This window comes from Gallus gallus, chromosome 1 (assembly GCF_016699485.2).
Source record: "Gallus gallus isolate bGalGal1 chromosome 1, bGalGal1.mat.broiler.GRCg7b, whole genome shotgun sequence".
Classification (NCBI taxonomy): Eukaryota; Metazoa; Chordata; class Aves; order Galliformes; family Phasianidae; genus Gallus; species Gallus gallus.
Genome location: NC_052532.1, coordinates 70,140,146 through 70,162,037, shown reverse-complemented (window position 1 = coordinate 70,162,037; position 21,892 = coordinate 70,140,146). Strand labels below are relative to the sequence as shown.

The following is a 21,892-nucleotide window of genomic DNA, read 5'->3' as shown; positions in this document are numbered from 1 at the left end:
GAAACGTCTTCCTCCCCAGCAGCGGGGAACCGCGCACCCCCCAGCCGAGGTGGGCCCTGGGGACGCCCTGCAGGCGGAGAGGGAAGCTGCCCCACAGAGGCGTCCCAACCCCTCCCCCCACACGCAGGCCCTCGCACTTTGTTGTTGTCTCGCTCACCGCGGCGGCGGCGGCGGGGCGGGCAGAGCGCATGCGCGGGGCCGAAGCTTTCCCACCCCCCCCCGTCTCTCTCCCCTCCCCTCCCTCTCCATCCGGGTACCACAGCATTAGCATGGAGAGCCGCGGCACAACTTTTTTTCCCCAGGCAAAGTGAAATCAAGGCGCGCGCGCCGCGAGGAAATATAGTCCCTCCCGTTCGCAGCCCCTCCCCTCCCCATTGGCGGCGGGGCGGCGGGGGGCGGTGGCACGGAGCGGGGCGGGGCGGGGCGGGGGCGGTGGGATGGGGGGGGGGTCGGGGGGAGCGGGCGGGGGCGGCGGGGGAGGGGCCCCCCTAGTTTGGCGGAAAGTGAGTGATGAGTCTGTGTCCCCAGCAAAGAAGCGACGAACTTGCTTTGCAGCCTGAGTAGTAGTTGTTTCTTTCGGTTGTTGTTGTGGCTTGTTGGTTTTTTTGTTTTTTTTTAATAATATATTTTATTATTATTGCTTTTTTTTTTTCCGGTCTTTTTTTGTTCTTTTTTTTTTTTTTTTTTGAGGGGGGGGGAAGGGGTGGCTGCTCGGTTGCAAAAAGAGAGAGAGAAAAAAAAAAGCCAAAAAGAAAAAAAAAAGAAAAAAAAAGAAAAGGAGCCAAAAAAAACAACAACAAAAAAAAACCAAAAAAAAAAAAAAAAGCGAGCCAAACAAAACAAAACAACACAAGCAAACCCAACAAACAAACAAAACAACTTCATTCGGAGCTGAAAGTGGCAGGAAAAGTGCCCGGCAAGTTGCGGGGATGGAGCTGCACAGCTTGCAAGAGGCGTTAAAAGTGGAAATCCAATGTCATCAGGTAAAAAACGCCACGAGCTGCCCGTGAGCCGCTCCTCGCCCGGCGGCCGGGTCGGGCCGCCCGTGTTGCATGCTGCAGGCAGCGGCGGGGGGCGGCGGGGCCGGGGCTGCGGTGGGGGGACCCCCGGCCCCCGCGGCAATGACGAGCAGTCGGGCAAAGTAGTTTGGCGGCTTGTTGGCCCGAGTTGCGGGGTGCTTCGGGGGTTGCGCCGTTGTTGTTTTGTCCTCTCCCTGCGTGCCGTGGAGCCGGAGTTAGCATTGCGGCTGGGGCTCGTGTGAGTGTGTGCGGGTGTGAGCGGGTGTGCGTGTGCGTGTGTGTGCTGGAGAGATTAGGACGAGACTTGAATATTTATGAGCTTTGCTTGAAACTGACTCGCAGTGTTTACTTGCCTCTTTGTTCCTTACCCCCCTCCCTCCCCCGTCCACACAAATACATACATTTAAAAAAATCCATTAAACTTGAAACAGTTTCTAATTCCTCCTTTTTCGGGGGTGATTTTTTTTTTTTTTAATAGAAACTAATTGCACAGATGAAGCAAGATCCACAGGTAAATGCAGATCCTTTTTTTTCTCTTCTTCAGTATTTTATCCCTGCCGTAATCAGCGCAGTTATGCTGGGACAGCAGGATGAGAAACTTTATCAGTAAGAGATCTCATTTTGTAGTCTGTGCTGAGCTTTCTTACTAAGGTTGTGTGTTGTGTGTGTGCATGCTTTTGTACGGCTGCGATGGAACGGTTTTGCCTTTGAACAATTTCTAGATCGCAAGTTTATTCATTACAGGGCTTAGTTTCCACTTTGCCTTTAATATGCATCTTATTGCCGTTTTTGCAGAACGGGGATCTTAAGAAACAAATCCATGAAAGGCAATCAAGGATAGCAGCTCTTAATGAGAAACAAGTAAGGAACAGATCGATTCAGTTCTGTTTGGTTTTTCTTCTTGTTTGTACGATGCACTTTCTAAACATCCGAAAAGTGTCTGTGTTAGCTGAAAAATACCAACAGCAGAGAATATAGCATCCATTTTCCTAAGCGTAAAGTAAGAAAATGCATGTTTTCAAAATGAGATCAGATTCTTAGATGTCTTGCTGGGGGAAAGGATGGTTTTAGTACTAGTAGTGAAAAGAGAAGCAGTAGTTAAAGCGTAAAAAAAAAAAAAAAAAAAAAAAAAAAAGAGGCGTCCATTTTGAGTTGGTCGACATGTTTTAGGAATATGGAAAATTCTCCTGTCTTGGGCTACTTTGTGCACTTCCGCGTAATGTGCAGAGCAAGAGTTGGGAGTAAGGAGGCTGAAGCCCAGTTTGGAGCCATTTCTGGGATTGATTACAAAACTGATTGTTATTGATTACTTTATTTTATTTCTTTTCTTCTTCTTTATTTTTTTTCCTCCCCACTTGCCTTTCTCTTTCCTTGGTCTGATCTGACGTGTTAGCTTTTGATTCGAGTTCACTTAGGCACTTTCACTCCCCCCCCCTCACCCCCCCCTTCAAAAATAGGAATAAAAACAGATTAACCTGTTTCAGCTACTGGGGGAAGAAAAATCCGGAGGAGAAGAACAAAACAAACCGGCAGCCTGTCTTCCTGCCTCCCCCCCACCACTCCCCTCTGTCCTCCCCAAACTTTCCGGCCCCCTCGTTGTGCCGAGTGACCCCTGGCTCCGCGGGTTCCCACCCCACTAGGGAACTTGCTGGGGGCGGCGGGCGTTCAGCACCGCGGACAGCGGCCCCGCCGCCGGGCGCGCGCTCACACTCACATAACTCGCTCGTTCAACCACCCCCCTTCCCCCCCCCCCCTCCCCCCCCAAGCCCTTTCCCCACTTTCAACACTTCCAGTGCTTGAAAGGGCACTTGACAAAGGCAGTATGAGATCTGCCGGCTTGATCAGCTGGCTTAACCCCCCTACACCCCCAAGGGGTGAACTTTCCTACTCCACACACCCGGCCCCCCCTCGGCTCTCCCGGCTCTCTTCCCGGCTCCCCTGACTCGGTGCTGCTGTGCTGAGCTCCTCGGGCAGCTCAGGGCCAGCTCCCCTCCCCATCCCTCGTCTCCCGGTGGCGGGAGGGAGCGAACGCTGTTCCTCCGGAATGCAGCAGCTCTTTCAGCACCACGGCTGCGGACAGCGCCCGAGGGGGGAGCCCAGGGGCGGCCGCCTTCCCGGCAGGGGGCTGAGGCAGGGGGCACGTGTGCGACCTCATGGGCTTTTTCTTTTCTTTCTTTCCTCGTTTGTCTCTCTTTCTTTCTTTCTTTTTCTCTTTTTTTCCTCCTTCTCTCTCTTTTCTTTTTTCTCTCTTTTTTCTCTCTTTCTTTCTGTCTCTCTTTTTTTCTTTTCGTCTCCCTCCCTTCCCCCCCTCCCCCCCCCCCCACCCCCCTTTTTTTTTTTTTTTTTCCTGGAGTTTTTCTTAAAGTTGCAAAGTGATCCACGGGTATCTAATCCATGCCCATAGGTGATGGTGATTATATGCCACCCTTTTCCTCCCAGTTTATTGTAATCAGAATTTGTCAGCACTCTCAATTTGGTAGTGGAAGCTTCCATTTTGTGAGGAAGGGGTGTTGGTTTCTTCTAACATGGAGAAAAGTCTGCAGAGTTTGAAGGTGGGGGATGGGGCCCCATTCATGCTGAACATTACCATTTTGATTGCTTTGATGCCATTTTTGGAGGGGGGAGGGGATAGAATACCCTACTCAGCAGAGCACAAAGATGTTTAATCACTGTATAGAATCAAATCAGATACTTTCTTTTTTAAAGCAAATCTGACACTACATGATAGCTAAGGGCTGTTAGTCCTTTTTTTTTTTTCTTTTTTTTTTTTTTCCTGGCAGTGTAAAACAGCAAGTTGTTGACTCTAATACCACTATACTGAGTAGAACATTTTTTCTAAACAAGGTAACAGTCTTTACTGCAACAATGCATCTTTATGTGTTCTTTCTTCAATATGGAAATAGTTTTACTGTTCTAAGTGGGTATTTAGAACATACATTTGATCATTCCCCCCTTTATTGTAGCAACTGTTTCAAGGCTGTTTAAATTTTTATGATGATAGTAAATGAGAAGCTATTTATTATGTGTCATGTTGGAATTTAGATAAGGCAGAGAGACACATTTGAAAATACAGTTTGAATGTTCTGATTCAGCTTGGTGAAAGGTTTTTGCTAAGCTTGCACAATCTATTTATGCTTTATCCAAACTAACTAGTAAACAATTGCCATATATTTATGACTTGACTTTCTCATAGTCTTATAAGTAAATCAATAATCTATGTAGTAATTAAACATAAAATACTGAAATTCTATAAACAGCAGATTTGACCTAACAGGAAACATGCTATGTTTAGGCAAAACCCTAGTTTTAGATTTCTTTGACCGATTTCAGTATCTTGTGCAACAAGAGCTTATAAATAGAGCCTAGCTGGTGACGTGATGTTCTCTTGCTCCATACTGCCACCTCTGGAGGTCTGAAATGGAATCTTTCTTAGCTCACAAGTGAAATGAGTTTGGAGGTCTTAGCTTTCAACCATATCACAAAATCATCATGCAACTTTGCACATTTGGTATAATTACTAGTTTCTTCTTGGGTACTGGCTTACAATTGAACTGTCAGTTATTGAGGGTCTGAAGGACTGAGACAACAAATTGGCTAGTATTGGAGCTGTTTAGCAGTTTCAGGCTCACAGATTTGTGGATAACAAAACACTAAGGTAACTTGAAGAAGGCTGAATAAGGAGGGAGGCTGTTTTTACGTATGTGTTTTCATTCCTTTCCTTCTTGCTCCACCCTCTTCTTCCTTCCCCCCAGTTTGTTTAGGCACAACTAATTCATAACTCAGTAATGTATAGCTTTGATTGTGCATGCGTTGAATACAAAAGATTCTCAAATTACATTTCAATTAAAATGCATGTGTGGATGGTGAAACAGATAGTAAAATGAATGGATGATCGCATCATCCACATCTGTTAGAAATATAGCAAGGCTGAGTGTTACCTTTCAGTACCTCTACTTATCAAATTTTCATTGTAGCTGTTAGCATTTGTGACAGTATTACCTCTCCTTAAAGCTTAAATTAAAACCAGAAAGAATTGAATAAGTAACTCAAATTTTGGTACCTGAGGTAAACGTATGAAGTAAACTTATGTGCACAACTGGTTTTTAAGTTGCAGCCTAGTTCAAGATTCCTGGCATATCACTGATATATATATATATTTATTGTGATTGTTTAAAGGAGTGTGGAATTAAAAATGTGTTTTCATATTTTCAAGGTATTTTGGAACCATTATTTTTATTATTGAAAAAGCATGGCCTAAATCAGTATGTTACTTGGCATCTTTCTCAGAAAGAGAAGTTAGATTTTTGTTCATAGTCTGTTCTTAATATACTATAGTTTTGATGAATTGTAATAGCATTTGAGAGTGGGTTACCTTTTCTTTAATAAGATATGATGTGTGAAGACTCCATTAGTTGGTCGAGTGGTTTTACACCTTCAATCTACAGCACATGCAGAGCAGCAGTAACATTTTTATCTAAATTGTCAAGCAACAAGCATTTATGTGTAAATAAAAGTGCTATCATAAGAGTCAGCATTGGTCTTAAAAGCACACAAGAGGTGCTCTGCTGCACGTGTATCTTGCTTTTTTATGTCCTTACAGAGTCATTAAGTGTCTTTTAATTTTAGAAAGTTGTCTCTTACTAATTAATAGGTCAAGATAAACAAATATATATACCTTTAACCTCCAGTTGGAAGTTAATTGTTACTGACATAAGTATGAGGTAGTAAGCCAGGTCTTAAAAATTAACAATGAGCGCAGGTGGGCTACTATATTTTCAACTATGATGAACTCTGAATTCAGTCAGCCTATCCTGGAGCACAGTAATAAAAATATGTCTTCCTGAAAGATATTATGTATGTGCCATTCACTTGTGCACTGCCTCATTTCTTTACGATAATTTACTATCTATGCAGAAAATCAACATTAGTTTCAGGGGGACTATCCCAACCTGTGCTATTGCTGGACTGTATTTTTGGGTAGTATATCTGAAAATAAATCACTAACTGTATTTTGCCTGTGGTGATCACCACAAAGCCTTTTTGTAGAAAGTGTTATACTTCTTAAAATTAAAATACAGTTCTTATACGAGTTGTTGGAAAGGATTTAGCTCAAGATGTCTGATTTTACTGATGTTGTATCTCTGTTATGAGGAAAATGAGGAAGTAGGGTTTTTTTTTTTTTTTTTTGCTTTTTTGTTTGTTTGTTTGTTTGTTTGTTTTTAAATTCATGCTGTGCTGTGAGTGGAAATGGCAGCATTGTTTACATGTGTTAGAGGGGAAATTACTGACATTTGCCAAAGCTCAGTACTTCATATGGTTGGGTACCTTCAAAATTGTTGAAATAAAATAGGGGTTATAAGCATCAGTGAAAACTGAGATAAAACCTGAAAGACATTTCCAAATCAGGTTGTACCTAATGTTTTGGGACAGTTTTACACTCCTATTCATTGTGCTATGAATTCTATCTACATACGTTAATCCTATCAGAATTTAGTTTGAAGGACCTTACCGACCACCTGCTGAAGCTGAGAGAGACAGCATGAGGAGCCCCCACGTGAAATATTAAATTCTTCAATCACGAGTATTAGACATAGGCAGTTCTTCAGCACATTGAGGTCCTTCTAACTTTGCAAGGAAACCCAAACAACTTCAGAATCAAGCAAACTTACTATATCAAAGTAAGAATTAGCTCTGAATTTTAATTCAGAAAGCTCTTCTCTTCTCTTCTCTTCTCTTCTCTTCTCTTCTCTTCTCTTCTCTTCTCTTCTCTTCTCTTCTCTTCTCTTCTCTTCTCTTCTCTTCTCTTCTCTTCTCTTCTCTTCTCTTCTCTTCTCTTCTCTTCTCTTCTCTTCTCTTCTCTTCTCTTCTCTTCTCTTCTCTTCTCTTCTCTTCTCTTCTCTTCTCTTCTCTTCTCTTTCTTTTTCTAGAACCAGCTAGTAATCTACTGATTGCTTTGCCATCTGTTGAAGAAGGCATGAAACGAGGAAAGAATTCACCTTCAGCTCCTTGGAGGATAAATGTGGGAATACAGTTAGCATAATGGCAAACTTAGCATTCTGTTTTTGCTCTCACTAATACTATGTTGACATTCCATGTTCACACTGGGTAAAAGGATAATAAAGAACATTTTCTTAGAGGTGAAGTACAATGGAAGTATATATACTTGTGACTTTCTGCCTTCCATTAGGTTAGCCTTCTAAGATTCATGGAAATTGCACATCTGTAATGAAAATGTGTACTGGAGGGAGTTAGAATCACCTTTTGTTTGGTAGCTGCTTGACAACCATGTGAAATGCTATTTTATTCTAGCATTTTTCTTTGACTGTACACGTTTCTGTAGTTGTACAGTGTATCACTTGGCATGGCTAAGAGTTGAAAAGTGAATGTTACATTCATTCTAACCATTTTAAAGAGTTCACTTTGATATTTTAGCCACTTAAAACACCTGCTGTCAGAACGGCACAATTGATTTCAATGAACTTTGAATTTCTTCAATAAGATGACTCTTATAATAACTCCAGTAATCCCATGATGCCTCATTAGAGGAGCTGGCTATGATGATTATCCCTGTGATTTAGCAATTTTTTTTTTTTCCCTTACAATGCCTTTGTCTATTCAGAAAAAGGAATTATGGCAACAATACCTTCTTATTTCACTTCTGGTTTTACACTAACAGTATTTGCTACCTGTTACACAGTGTAAAATATCTTATGTATACTTGTAGCAAGCCGGTATTTGTTCATAGGTACAAGATAATTCGGTAGACAGACCTTTTCAAAGAAACTTTAGTTCTATGTAGGAATTCTGTATTGGAGTTAGAATTTGTTTTAATTTTGTAGTAGACACTTGGACAGTTAAAAGCTATACCTCCACGGGAGTCTTTGTCTAGAGCTCCGGTTTAATGGGAAAAATTCTCAACTTATTCATGCCTTGTGTACGGCTGATCCAGAACAGTGTTATCGTGTCAGATACTCGTAACAGTTCACTTTGTTTCAGTATCTAGCCCACTGGCTCCTTCTGCTTGTGGAGTAGAAGCAGAATATGGCTCCTAAATGTCTCCACTCCATATCATGGTGCTAGAGAAGGTTTTTTGAGTGGTGATTTAAAATCACATTTCCAATGGGATACTGCATCAGTTTAAACACTTCTGGTATGTTCAAGTAGAGAAAATCCCTTTTCATCTCATTCCAGATTTGATTTTCAAGTTGAAAGCATGAAGGCATATAAAAGCATGTTAATACAGAGTTACTTTTAACTTTTCCTTCTAATCCTTTCTCTTTGTGATCAAAGATAAAAATACGCAGTATTTTTTTACTTGATTATAAAATGATATTTTGCTTTCCCCTCCACCCCTAAAACAAAATGTGAAGTATCAACACAATTTCTAATCAATAGAGTTTAAAGATAGAAGTTTGCAAATCAATAAGACAAGGCCGTGGTAAATGGTGTATGTGTGACCATGATGTCAAAGAGGGCAATTTGTACATGCACGGTAGTTGGAGAGAAGTACAAAAATGGACTGCAAGTTTAAGATAAGAACAAAGAAGAACAAAAAAAGAATTGGACTAATTGAAATGCAAATTTGTCTTTCTGCCATTAAAGTAGACAGTTATTTCAGTCTAACATAATCATATTTGGTCTATCCACTCCTTGCTAAGTGACTTAAACACACTTCCCTTACATGCATGTATATAAATGTATGTATATATTTATTATTATTTTTATTATTATTACTCACTTAAGGTGGTATTACTTTGCTACTTGGAAATGTTTTTCTTGAGCCAAAATGTACTTCCTTTAGCATGCTTTCTCCCTCTCTCTCTTTTTGAATCAGCTACTTATTGTTATGTAGTAGCAATTTCCAAGTGTCATGTGAAATTGCTGATGCAGCTTAGTTCTAGCTAAAACCTGCAACTGCCAATAGTAAGCATCTATTGAAATCTAATATGTACTGCGAGATTCTTTTGCACATGTACAAGCAGACCCTTCTGGCTAATATACAGAAACAGTGGGAAAAAAATAGGAAAAAAGTATTATTATTTTTTTTAACCTGTGGAGGGGTTAAGTGTATGCCTGAGTTTGAAGTACGAAGTAACTCATTTGACTGAATGGAAGTGAACCAGAGAACTTGCCCTAAATGTGACTGCAGTAAAATCAAAACAATAAGTATTTGGAACTCTGTAGATATGATGTGGTATTAACTTGGGTTTTTTTGTGAGGCAGTCTTATTTTCAGAGTTGGATTTTAGCCATAAGACCTTGGGCATTGAGGCTGTGGTAAGAACAGTGCATTCATCTGAAAATTCGTCTGATTGCTTACATTTCATCAAGAGAAGTATATAATTGGTCTTGAAACATAAATTAAATCTATACAGTATTTAAGTTGTTTGCCTTTCCACATTGATTTAACGTGGTCTTGAAAGTACTTTATGATGTAGCTTACTTCTTAGCCAGTGAGAAGGGATGGAATAGCCTTTCTGAGCAAACTCAGGGATTGTTGACAAATCTTATATGGTTACAGAAAGTAAAAATGCGTATTACATTTTGATTAACATGAGCCAAGTGATAATCATTGATACTTCTGACATGCAGCAGAGATTAACCTGCATCTTCTGTGATTTTACATTTTTCTAAAGCGCTTTGAATCAGCTAAGATTGCCTAAAGATTTATTGGCGAACTGAAGCTTTTCTAAGAATGAAAAAGATGAGAGAAGATTCCATTCTCAGAAATGTACAGACTCGAGCATCTCTATGTATAAATGTGCTTGTGTGTGTGTGTGTGTTGGTTGAGTGTGAGCATAAGGTCTTTCTCTTTGATATCATTCAGGCAGAAAGCCAATATGCGCATGTAAATGAGCCTGAAAATATAATTAAAAATATATACATACTGGGGACTGTGATACAGAATTTCATATGAGATGCAGGTTACAAAGTGACAAGTAACATTTCCTATATAATCACTGATACTAACTCTCATCTGTGATTTATATGTCTCGTGTTATTAAGTGCTGAACGGATAAATGCTGGAATTATTTCTTAAGATATAATTTCACCACAGTGAGTGAATGCAAAGTACGCCTTGCCCATTCTTCTCCCCTCAGCCAAAACAAAAGCCAAAATACACCTACCATTACTAGGGAGACTAAAATCTTATTCAAGGTCAGATAAAGACCTCTTTGATAAAATAACTTTCCTGGATATAAACTGTAACAAAACAGACTTCCTTTGTCATTATTATGTTAAGATCAAGAAAATTCTGCACTCATTAACACACATCTAGGAGTTCAGATGCGGGTGGAAAAGGATAAAGATTGCCAAGTGAAAGATAAACAATCTTGGCCTTTATTTCGGTGTTGGTAACAAAGGCTTGTACATAAAAGCTTACAAAAGAGACATCTCTGAAAGTCCAAACTTTAGGCAAGAAGCCAGTTTTCTTTGCTGTCTGTACTAAAAGTTAGATTAGAGTGCTGGACACTGACATTTCTGCTCTCCAGCCTAGAGAGAAGCTACTTTGGAAAGCTTTATTTCTTGTTTAAAAATACAAGTGGAATCTAAATGTATTTCTATCAGCAGCTCTGTAGCCCATAAATATATACCACCTAAGCCAGTGTCTTATGTACGTTATTTTATTAACATTCTTTGCTGAGTGGGCTTGAATGGAGCACAATCTCTCATATAGAGGATCTAATTATAAACACAAGGGACAGAACCAAATAAGCAATCTTTAAAGGGAAAAGAGTCTGGCAGCTTTGTTTAAAGTGTCCTTTAATGAACTTCTTTAGCAGCTTGTATCTTAGCAACACATTTTATTACATACCAGCGCGGGAGAAGCAGTTTGCAGATGGAGTTGCACACAGTAATTTATTTCCCCCTTTTTTTTCTTTTTTCTTTTCTTTTTTTTTTTTTTCTGCTTCTCTGTGGTGACTCAACTGGAATGTGCAAACTAGCTTTTCTAACACTGATAGCTCACTCGAAATCCCTGATTGGTTCATTTGTATCTTTTCTGTTTTGTTAGTTGATGAAAAAGGCATTTAGTATGGTAAATGCACAGTGATTTTTGCTTGCTCTTAGAAATTCAGATATGACTGTTTTGAATAGGCATGGATTTGATTAAAAACAAACCAGTCTCCTTTCAATGCACTTTTTTTGCTTGTATGTGTTCTGTGTGCTGCTAGTCCTCATCACACACACAAAATAGTTTCCAGATTTGTAGGTTATTTACTCTCCACTGTTACATGGAGTTGTTTTAATCTGTCACCTTTTGCTCCTCTGAAACTAATTGGAATATGGCAGTGACAGGAACATTTGCAAGCATTTTCTTTCTTCTTAGACAAAACTTGGCACTTAAAATGCAAATATATCAAGAAATAACGGCTGTTTTAAAACCAATTAAAACAGTGCACTCTTGTCACTCATTCAGATGACCTGAAAGAGTTGAGAGTTTCATTGTTGAAATGAATACTTTTTGTGTTTTTCCATTACTAATTGCAGACCAAGTTTTACTTGTGTGTTTTGAGTGAAAAACACTCTTCTCAATATATGCTGTTAAGGAATGAGGTACTACTGAAAATGTGCATGAGCAATGAAATCTAGACTTAATTTTTTTTTTCTTATAAATAAAAAGGACAAATGAGCAAACATTCAGCTCAATTTGCATTTTCTGCTGGCTAGGAAGGTGTAAATCAAGACACGTTTCTCTGGAGATGACTGGAGTTACCCACAGTTTGCACTGATGTAATGAAAATCAGTATCTGGCCAGGGGAGGAAGAAAGCCGCCAAGAAGAGGTGAGGGAGGAGGAAGACAGTGCAGAGTGTTAGAGGAACCCAGAGAAGAGGGGAAATCTTGTTGGCTTAATGATACTGCTCTTGGGGAAGGTTTCCTTAAACTTCTTCTAGCAGCTAGTATGATAAGGGTTGATATTAAAAAGTCAAAAAAACATCCATTTCTTGAGGTCAGGGGGGTTTTGCCAGTGGACAGGAGTTGGTTTTTGAAAAAGATGGAATTGTTTCTTTGCTTAAAATTAGTTCAACAGTTACATGTGCGTTAACTGGGCAAACTGATACACTTCTTGAGTCTGTGGTACCAAATGCAGTTTCCTCTTCATTCCAGAATATGGATAGATGGATCTGACTCCAGTTTTCTGTTTCCAGTATTTCAGGTGTCAGACTGTCAGTTGATACCTTTGGATTTGCAATATCTCAGCCTTATCAGGATGCAAAAAAGAAGTCCTCTAAGCTTAAAAACAAAGAATCACATGAGGAGGAGTAAAAGAGTGTTGCAGCTATCTTTAAAATAGTGTGACGTTAAACCCCAACAGTAGGATGTCCTCTGAAGCCAAAAGTATTTAAGTTGCCGTGTGACTGACTGACTTTTTTTCTTTTGCAATTCAGCCTACTCTTTATTAAGTTAAATTGGATTGAAAAAACTCTAAGCTGGGGAATGCATCAGAATCTTGTGCAGTCACCAGGATTAATGATGACAGCCTGAACTGTTGAACAAGCTAAATCATGAGATTCACAATATTGCTAGACAAAGGTGTTACATGGTCTTCTGCAGCTGTATTGGCCGTAACTGAAGGGAGCAGCAATTTCTGGCACGTTTCATGTCCTATAATGAGAGATAGTATTTACACCATGCACAACATTTCAAGCCTGTGTCTCAGGGTCTTTTTTTTTTTTTTTTTTAATGTGTCAGTGCTGGGAATATTTAAGTGAGATGTAAAAGCAAGAGTCTTAACAAATTTAGAAATTTCCTCTGCAAACACTGCAGTAACAAGGAACAAAATGAAGCATTTAATTACTTTCTGAAACATTTAGGAAACAATTAAGAACCTGTGTCTCCGTTGGCCAAAACAAAATGATCAGTTGAGTTGTTCATTTTTGTTTCAATAAAGCAAGGAAATATTGCTTTCCAGAAACACAAACATTTCCAGAAACTTCTTTAACCTCTGAGTGATAGTACTGCACCTTGTTACAGAAGTAATTTTACTAAGAGAAACTTAAAAGTACTTCCATCCCCAGATGTAGCAACGACTCATTTATAAACAATGAGAGCAGGAACAATAGAAAGCTGAGTGCATTCTGCATGAATAATATAACTGAGGGTTGTGAAAAGCCTATGATTTTAGTATGCCAAACTCAGTGTGGGAGTGCAGCATTCAGCTGATTTTTTCGACACTGGAGATTCATCCCTTCTCTCCCCCACATGTATGTGCCAACGTACACAGACAGAGGACTGGCAGTGATGATTAAAGACAGAAGTAAATTCATAAAACTGATGAAACTCAGGTTGAAATCTAGGCCAACATGTAGCTTTAATGCTTGCCTTAGGTAGGTGCAGGAAAGGCCGAAGACCTGATTTAAGAATAGAGTTTGAGTGTCAGTCTGTGTTCTTGGCCTTGAGTCTGATTTCCTTTGCATTCAAGAGAGCTTACGAGGCCTTCAATGTGAACTCACCTTTCTGGTACCTGTAAATATATTTTTATTTATGAGACTAAATCAGGATTTAAGCTCAGGATTTCAGGACTCTCTGTTGAAAAAAAAAAAAAAAAAAGCAAAAAAAAAGCTGTAGTTGGTTATTTTCTCTGTACTTGTTATAGCATTTATTTAATTAAAGTCTTTCTTCTAAAGGTGCTGAACTGTAAGCTCTTTCGATGTGATTCTGTCTTTGTCCTGTGTATATTCAGTGTTTGCCTTAATGAGATTCTTTTCCAAGACTCCCGGACAATAAGGTAGTGCAAACAGTGAGTAATAAATTGAAGGCAAAAGTGGCTATAGTTTACCCATACACAGTGACGGGATAAACGTTCCCCCAAACTCATCTTTGAGTGTCTTTGTCAAGATTGTTACAAATGGGGAGTAAGCAAGTCTGTATTTTTCTGGCGTAGGTTTGCTGAGATATCCATTTGCAGCAATGGATTTGTTATCCTATGAAGAAGTTCATAGTTTCACAGAAAACAATATATGTATTGTTATCTTAAACTTGAAGGGTGGTTTTCTTTGCACTTCAATCCCTTTTTATGCTTTTAATTGCCACCTATTAAAGTGAGTGTTGTCAAATGATAATGATGGATTTTGTAATATGGTCCAATATCCTGAAATTCACTGAAGTATTTCTTAAGGAACTTTCTACTGTGTGACAACTTTTAGTTTTACTAGTGTTAGCTGAGCTTTTGTTGTTTGTTTGTTTGTTTGTTTGTTTTGTTTTTTAAATAATGAGAAAGAGAAGATATTACTGTTTAATTGGCTGGATTAAGATCTAGTTTTATTCTGTTTGGCTCAGTTGAATTATGACTTCCACCGTACCCAAACAACTCGTTATAAAAAAAAATAAAATGAAATCTAAATAGACCAACCAAATATTCGATGTATGACTTGATCCTTAAATTCTTACCTTTTAATTTATTGTAATTTTAACTGAAGTCACTGTTTGCTAGTTGTAATTTCTCTAAAGACTGTAAAGACTAAGTCTAAACTTTCAGATTTTGGTGTCACTTTGATTATTTCTTTTAAAAATAACTTCAAAAATGCTGTTCTTCCAAAAGAAAGTTCAAATAATAGCTAACTAAATATTACTACATATTTACTTAACAGTTCACTATTATTTTAAAAAGATCTTTCAATCATCAGCTAGCTTTTGGGCTGTTACAAACTATCATGTAAATACATAATTATAGAGTTTTAAAAATGCATATTTCTCACCAGATTGGTCAAATACATGACCTGAGGTTTATTAAGATGCAGATTCTTGACATGACAGGGCTCTTACAGTCTGTTGGGTTACGACCCACTGAAGAAATTTTACCTTCCAGGGTCAAGGATCTATTAGGTAGAAACAATTGCTCCAAAATCATTATGCTATTAGCAGCTTGGAAAGGCTTGAAATTAGCATTAATGAAGTAGTGGAATTCTATGAGAATTTGGTTTAATATACTGAATGTGCAATGAATCAGTCGTAAACAAAAATTATTTGGTTGCTTTACAAGTCTATCCAACCTTACAACCTTATTCTGAAGGAAAAGCACTTGTTAAGGCAGCCAAATATATATAAATTTTTGGTTACCGTTGTATTGGTTTGCTTTTAATGAAAATGGTGTAGAAGAAGTAAAAATACATTTATGTTTCAAGGGCCAGCTTCTGTCAAACTCAAGGGCTTTGGCATAAGCATCCTCTTTATTTTTTAAGGAGAAAAAATCCTCTCCGCCTGGCAGAAGAGGTTTCCAGACTGCAGAGACATTAAAACACCCAGTGAGCTTGATGAACAAGGGTAAGAAATCATGTCAGAGCAAAGATAACAAAGTTCAAACTCATAGGTTCCTTGTGAACAAAACAGGAAGGCTCTACTTTTGAGACAGGGAATTGAGAGGGACAGGTAAAAGTTCGAACAGATGATTATGTTGCTCAGTTGCCAGCTATAACTGGAGGTGCAATTGACTTTCTTTACTGGAGTGTCATTACTAGCCATTCTATATTCAGATGCCCATGTTAAACTGTTTGATTAACATTCTAGTTAGAGTTATGATGTGTCTGCTCAGTGTGGTGATTTAAGGCTAAGTCAATTCATTTATACTTGTTCTTAATACCCAGATGGGCTGAGTTCGTTTTCTTTCCCTACCAGTGTACCAAGAGATAATAAAAAAGCTGACCTAGTAAAGCGCATAAGAGACCCCTCTTTCTTTTAGTTTAGATACGAAAACCTACAGAAAATTCATCCTGGGCTTTCATTGGGCGAGCAAGAAAATATTTCAGCATTGTCTTGAGAGATTGTCTCATCTGATACTATCCCTTGGCATGACTAAGGCAATCTGATTCTTCCAGGGATATTCAGAATGCTCTCTGAATAGTGTGAATAATCACACAGTGAAATCTGAATTTCATCTAGTCTTTCGAAGTTGCATTGGCTCCCAGATGGCTTCGTAACTTTCTTGAATGGCTTTGGCTCTTTCACTCTGAAAGATCTTTATGTGGAAACATGACCCTTTTCTTTGTCCAAAAGAAGTCCACTTGGTCTGTTCCAAGATGATTTTGTGATGTCAAACAAAGCACAGAAAGCATTGAGAACTGAATGATCTGCTTCAGAAGTGAGCTTTTGATTTGGAACTGATAATTAATGTTTATTCACCCTGTGTGAATTCCTTGCTGATGGGTTCCTCTGACAGTTAGCACGTTGCCACTCAACTCCAGTCCTTCTGTCTTTATCAATAATGATATCACAGGTCTTGAATGGAGAGGAGAAAGGAGGACAGTTTACTCCCTTGTGGGCATAGGTGTATCAACTGTATTCCTCTGTATTCTGAATGCTAGAGAGAAATTGAATGAAGAATTGGCTCCTATAATCTTTTCCCACATCCTTGAGCTCTGGAGCATTTTAGAGCTAACAGAATTCTGAAATTCCACTAAAAATTTATTTTATTTTATTATTATTATTTCAGACATAAGGTCTGTACCTCAGCCTGGCAGGGAAAACTCTCCTTCAAGGTGAAAGTCACTTCTTCTATGGCAAGCTAGTATTTTGGGCTGCAGTCTGCAATCAGTTTACTCAAGTTAATGGCAGTTAGCATGTATGAATTTTGTTACCTTGCTTGGATATAACATTAGAAGGATGCTTTGGAACTTCTTACATTTCTTGAAGAAAATATCAACAATTCCCTTTTTCAGTAGGGTATGTTGTCTTTTTTTCCAGATTCCTAATGTTTGTATCACTGTTCAGTACATGAAATTCAGAAGAAAAAAAAAATGTGATTCATAAACACAGTTAAAACTTCTTTGGCTTGGTTTACTTTTCACATTTTGCTCGCTGTAGAAAAGTAGGCAAACAACATAAGTGGAAGAAAGCACACTAGTGCCTTGATTGCTTTAATGTTAAATAATAGTGGCTTTTATAAAACAAAGGAGCAGATGGCAAGTAACCCATGTTTCCTTTCAAAAAACCTTAACATTCTGTCAGCCAAAACTTTACTGATGCAGACCTTCAGTGCTGCCAGGAGCTGTGTAAGAAGCCTGGTAGGGGATCAGAATGTCAGTGGTACTTCTTCATGCCAAGCTGGGGCCTGTGTGGAGTGGGTTAGAGTTCACACCAACCTGATGATACCAAGATTGTGCCATAATGTAGCTGATCACAGTTTTTTCATGTGCTCAGATACCACAGGTAAGGATAAGGAAGACAATTCTTGCCTGATACACAGTCATGATTTCATCCTGTCAGGGTGTTTTTCAGTGTCGTGACATTCCTCCTCCACAGTAATGAGTCTGCATGGGAACACATGACTACATCTCACAGTTAAGTGGATAATTGTGTATGCTAAGGGATGAGAGTGTACTGATGTATAGCAAATGTATAACAAATGCTTCTTCAAAACTCTTTGAGATGCATGATGTGTAAAGGTATGTTGTACAGTGGGCCTGATGCTGCAGCTATGATAGAAGGTTGGGACTTCTGTTAGCCTCAAAGAGATGACAAGAAAAATGAGGCTCTGGAGCAACTTTCCAGCAGAAAGTCGAAGCAATCAACCAGTCTTTTAAAATTGAGGGGAATCTGTGACATGAAAAGGTGCTGAGGAGGTTTGTCTGGCTGCAGGGGGAGATAACAGGTACCCACTTGTTTGTAAGCTGTAATGTTTGGAAATATTTCTGCAGAATATAGGATAAAAATGTTAAGGGATGAAAGAGTAACTCAACATGTTAGCCAATCTCTCTTTAGTATATATGGAGAGTCAGTTCCAGCTGCCATAAGTTTCCTGATGTCCAGGTGCTTTTGTCACATTAGGAAACTGATTCCACAGTTATTTTCTGTTCTGGATATTAAAGCATTACTCATAGGAGTGTCTTTTATTATAACCTGGATACAGAGTTTTTTCCAAAATGGAGATTGCTGTCTTAGTTTGTAGGATAGACTTGGTATTCTTACAGTAAGTCAAAATGTTTCTGGCGTTTCATTTTTCACTGTGATTTTGGTACCTGGTAGAGTCCTGAAGCATTTCCCTGAACAGCAGTGTTGCATTCAATCACAGAAGAATAAACACAGGGCTCTCTATACATTCAGAGATAGGAATGACAGTGTAAGTTCTGACACTGGTATTTCTTTTTTTTTTGCTGCAAGGAAGCACCAGAAGATGGCATGGTTTGTACAGATGTATGCTTGAAAGTGAACGAGCGAGCCTGTGAAAATACTATTAATAGTCTTGAGTAGGGTGTTAAACACTATGATAGAGAAATAAGCAGCGATATTCAGTATTTTAATCCTTACTTCTTTCTGCCACTAAGGGACAGCAGTGAAGTCCAGCCTGTCCTATCCTTTTCTGAGTTTGGATGGCACAGAAAAGGGGAGGGGGAAGTGAAAAGAAAGAAAATGTGATGTAACCATGGTGCAACGCACTCAGTGAGGTCAGCCTGACAAAAAGAGTATTGGTGGTAATAGGTAGAGATGGCAACTTAGCACAGTAATTTAGGCATAGAACTTTTTGTATCTCCTTAGGAATCTGTTGGTCAACCCTGGAAGGCACAGGTTTATCTCTCTCGCTTCCCTTTCACTCCCCTCAGTTCCCAAAAAACGTGCTGTTAGGTAGTAAGGCAGTGCCAGGGCCTGCTAGCTTTTGGGGTTCAGAGAATAAAAGTCAGGTGTTGGTTTCATTTTAGCAGCAATCCTAATGTATTTTAATTGTATTTTAATAAGGTATTTTTGTGAGATTCTGCAGAGCTTGCCAGTGTTTTAACTGAAGCTTTGCCATCTTGAGCTGCCCTTCTCCATGCAGGACGTTCAGCTGTCATCCAGGGGGAGAACTGGGGGAGCCTTGGCTCTTTGAATCACTGTAGCCTGACCGATGCAAATAATAATCTGCTTTTTACAAACAGAGACAGAAGTGTATTTGTTTTCTCCCCTGGGAGAAAGAGCAGAACATGAAAGAAGCTGTGTGTAATGTGAAGGGACAATCTGCTGTTAATTTGACATCAATGAACTGAGCCAGCAGATAAATGCTTATGTTATTTTTCAGTGTTTGAAAAACTTAAACAGGGAGGCTGCCAGGATGCAGTAATACCTATGGACCTGTTTGAAAGAGGGAATCTTTCTTTTGATCAGTTATAGGGAGAAAAGGATTGACTACACTTTACTGGACCCGAAGTTTGCTTTCACACAGCTGCAACTTTATGTTACATAGGTTTTTACCAGTTTAATGCAATGGGATTTTAGTGTAGCAGTTCACTGAAATCATGGACTATTTATTTAATATTTCTGTAGCCTTCTGAAAGTGTAAAGAACTACAGAAGTATGAAGAGTTACACTAATTCTTCTTTAAAAAATAATTAGTGTAGACGTGGCTCATATTTTCTGTTCATTTAAAGGTTTCTGAAATCAGTACATTTATGCCAGTGGAGAACGTGGTTCTGTGTGAGTATTGTGGTTTCACCTGGCAAGTAGCTGAGCACCACACAGTCATTTGTTCACTCCCCCCCTTACCAGTGAGATGGGGGGAGCTGAACTGAAAAAAACAAAGTAGGACTCATGGGATAAGATAAAACTATTTACTAAGATAGAGATAAGAAAAAAGACATAAATATATATGAATGTATATAACAAGTGATTTACAAGCATTTGCTCACTATCCCCTGATTGATGCCCAGTTCACCCCCTGAACACTGAAAGAGAGTGAGATGAACTCCCACCCCCTTGCAAAACTGCTTCCACATGATGTCGTATGACGTGGCTGGCCAAAGGCCAGTTTAAGTCAGCTGTACTAGTTCTGCTCCCTCCCAGCTCCTTGGGCCTTTCACAGCAAATGGCCTTGGCTCTGCACAGCACTGCCTAGCTGCAACTGTAAACATCCATGTGTTGCCAACATTGTTTTTCTCCTACAACAAAAACAAAGCATCATACCAGGCACTCTGAGCAATTCTGTCCCAGCTGAAACTAAGACAGTGAGTACAGGTGGGATACATAAGCACCCTGTGTTTCAAAAGCGTGTAGTTTAGGCTTTCACAATAAAGCCAAGTGTGTGTTTATTTTAAGAAGAATCTGCACGTATGTAGAAGTATAAAGAGGCAGTGATTTCTCTATGTTGTTGACTACAGCTTTCAAGCATTGGATACTTATTCCAAACTTCTTTGGAAAATCTCATCTCAACTGGGATCTCAGAATATCTGTTAAGGAAGCTAAAACTCCCCGGTGGATGGCAGGTTAGAAAATCTGCCCATGTATTTTCGCAGACAGAAGGAGCTGCAGAAAGTTTTGCATCAGGCTTTTATTATTAATTGTTTTATTTTTTTCCTCCCCCCTGGCTTTATTGGACTAGTTAGTAGTCAGAGCTAAACATTGTGTTGCATCATTCTAGCATTTTATATCTTTTCAGTATAGTCTGAGTCACTTAGTGGATGACATGCTTCCAAGTATAAAGAATTTATAGATGATGTAACAGACTGTAATTTTCAAACTGAAACTATGCTAACTGCAGTGTGGGGAGGAAACACTGTGCATAAAGCTAACATTACAGAATTGCTGCCAGAAACTTTGAAGAGGTGCAGGGACTATGGTTTTAAATGTAGCTCTGTATCCATAGGTGCACTGCCTCTCCAGTATAGTTTTTGGTGTATTCCTTATGGTGTAAGTACAGTTCTGCTCTGAGAAGCGTGCACAGCTAGACATTGCTTGCCCAACCAATCTGCTTTTTTTGCTGTGTAGCTTAATGATGCAGCATCGAATTTTCAAAAGCTCTCAACAATGGCCTGTACTATCTCTTACTGAAGTCAATAGGAGTTCTACTGTTGACTTCAGCTGAAGCAGACTAAGTACTACAGCAAGAGCTTTTGTTGAAACCTCTCTGTAACTACAGTCCCGTGTGTAGGTTGTCCCAGAAGAGACTGATCACAGCAGCACTTCTGGTCCCTGTCCCTGAGTCCTTGATCACTGATGTTCCTATCAACCCTTGTCCAACAGCCCCTGGGGTTTTCTGACTGCAAAGGGATAATAGATAGTAGGACTGATACTCATTAAACTTGGCTAAATTTGTAGGAATTGCTCAAGGAGCGTGTTCAGAAGTGACATTTTCACTAATTAAAATATACTTTTCTTTCCTCACCGGATCTAGTCAGTGTTAGAGTCACCAGAAGAGAGTGGGCCAGATCCAAAGCCATTTTAAAGTCAATTGAAAGGTTCCTGGCATATAGTGCGAGCTCAGTTCCACTTCTCCACTACTTATACTAGTTCTTGATGCCTTCGGGAGACTACAGATCAATTTTGCTGTCTATGAGAGCTGGATACGATATGAGATTAAAATGGGGAAAACATTTATATTTACTCCTGAAACATCTGAAAGGGTTTGGATCAGTTTAAGAAAAACCTCAATGCTAAAGCCAAAGATCAAGCAGCAACACAGGAAGTTTCAAGTGAGGGCGAAGCACTGGCGCTACAAACCAAAGGAAAGCAAAGGGAGGTTTCATCAGATTTGGGAACCTGAAGTCAGAATTCATTCCGCAAGCAGATGTTTCCAAAAACAAGTTATGCATGTGTGGAAATGGAATTATAATAGGTGTTGTTTTCCTTCTCTAACAGACACTGCAGGAAGCTTTCTGTAATACTGTTGACTTTGAAAACACTTCAGAAATATTGCTTGGTTAAATCAAGCTACCAAAATGGTGCGGATCTCAACTTGCTGTGAATATACAGCTGTGTTTATGTAGGCCTAATGGTCCTATGACATTTTTATGCTATTAAATCTATTGCTCTGTTGGCATAAGCACTTTGAAAATCTCTTTTTTGATTGCTTTATTCCTGATCTTGTCACTTTTGAAAGTGCAGACTCAAATTCAAGACTTGAAGGTGACACGAGCCATATGAAGGTGCTCTCAAATATGAATTTTCTACTGCCCATGGTGCCTTGCCTT

At 39.3% G+C, this 21,892-nt stretch overlaps 1 protein-coding gene across 3 annotated transcripts in view; it reads left to right on the top strand.

Moving 5' to 3' along the window:
- Nucleotides 1-505: 505 nt before the first annotated feature.
- PHF21B (PHD finger protein 21B) overlaps nt 506-21,892 on the top strand; it is a 161,783-nt gene continuing 140,396 nt past the window's right edge. For 2 of the 3 annotated variants that reach the window (XM_046943894.1, XM_015291043.4), the window contains exons 1-2: nt 506-983; nt 1,815-1,880. In XM_046943894.1, the coding sequence (XP_046799850.1) occupies nt 930-983; nt 1,815-1,880 (120 nt within the window). In that variant the 5' untranslated portion in view covers nt 506-929. Of the gene's footprint in view, nt 984-1,497; nt 1,531-1,814; nt 1,881-21,892 lie in introns of all 3 variants that reach the window. The other variant, XM_040703199.2, reaches the window with a different exon arrangement.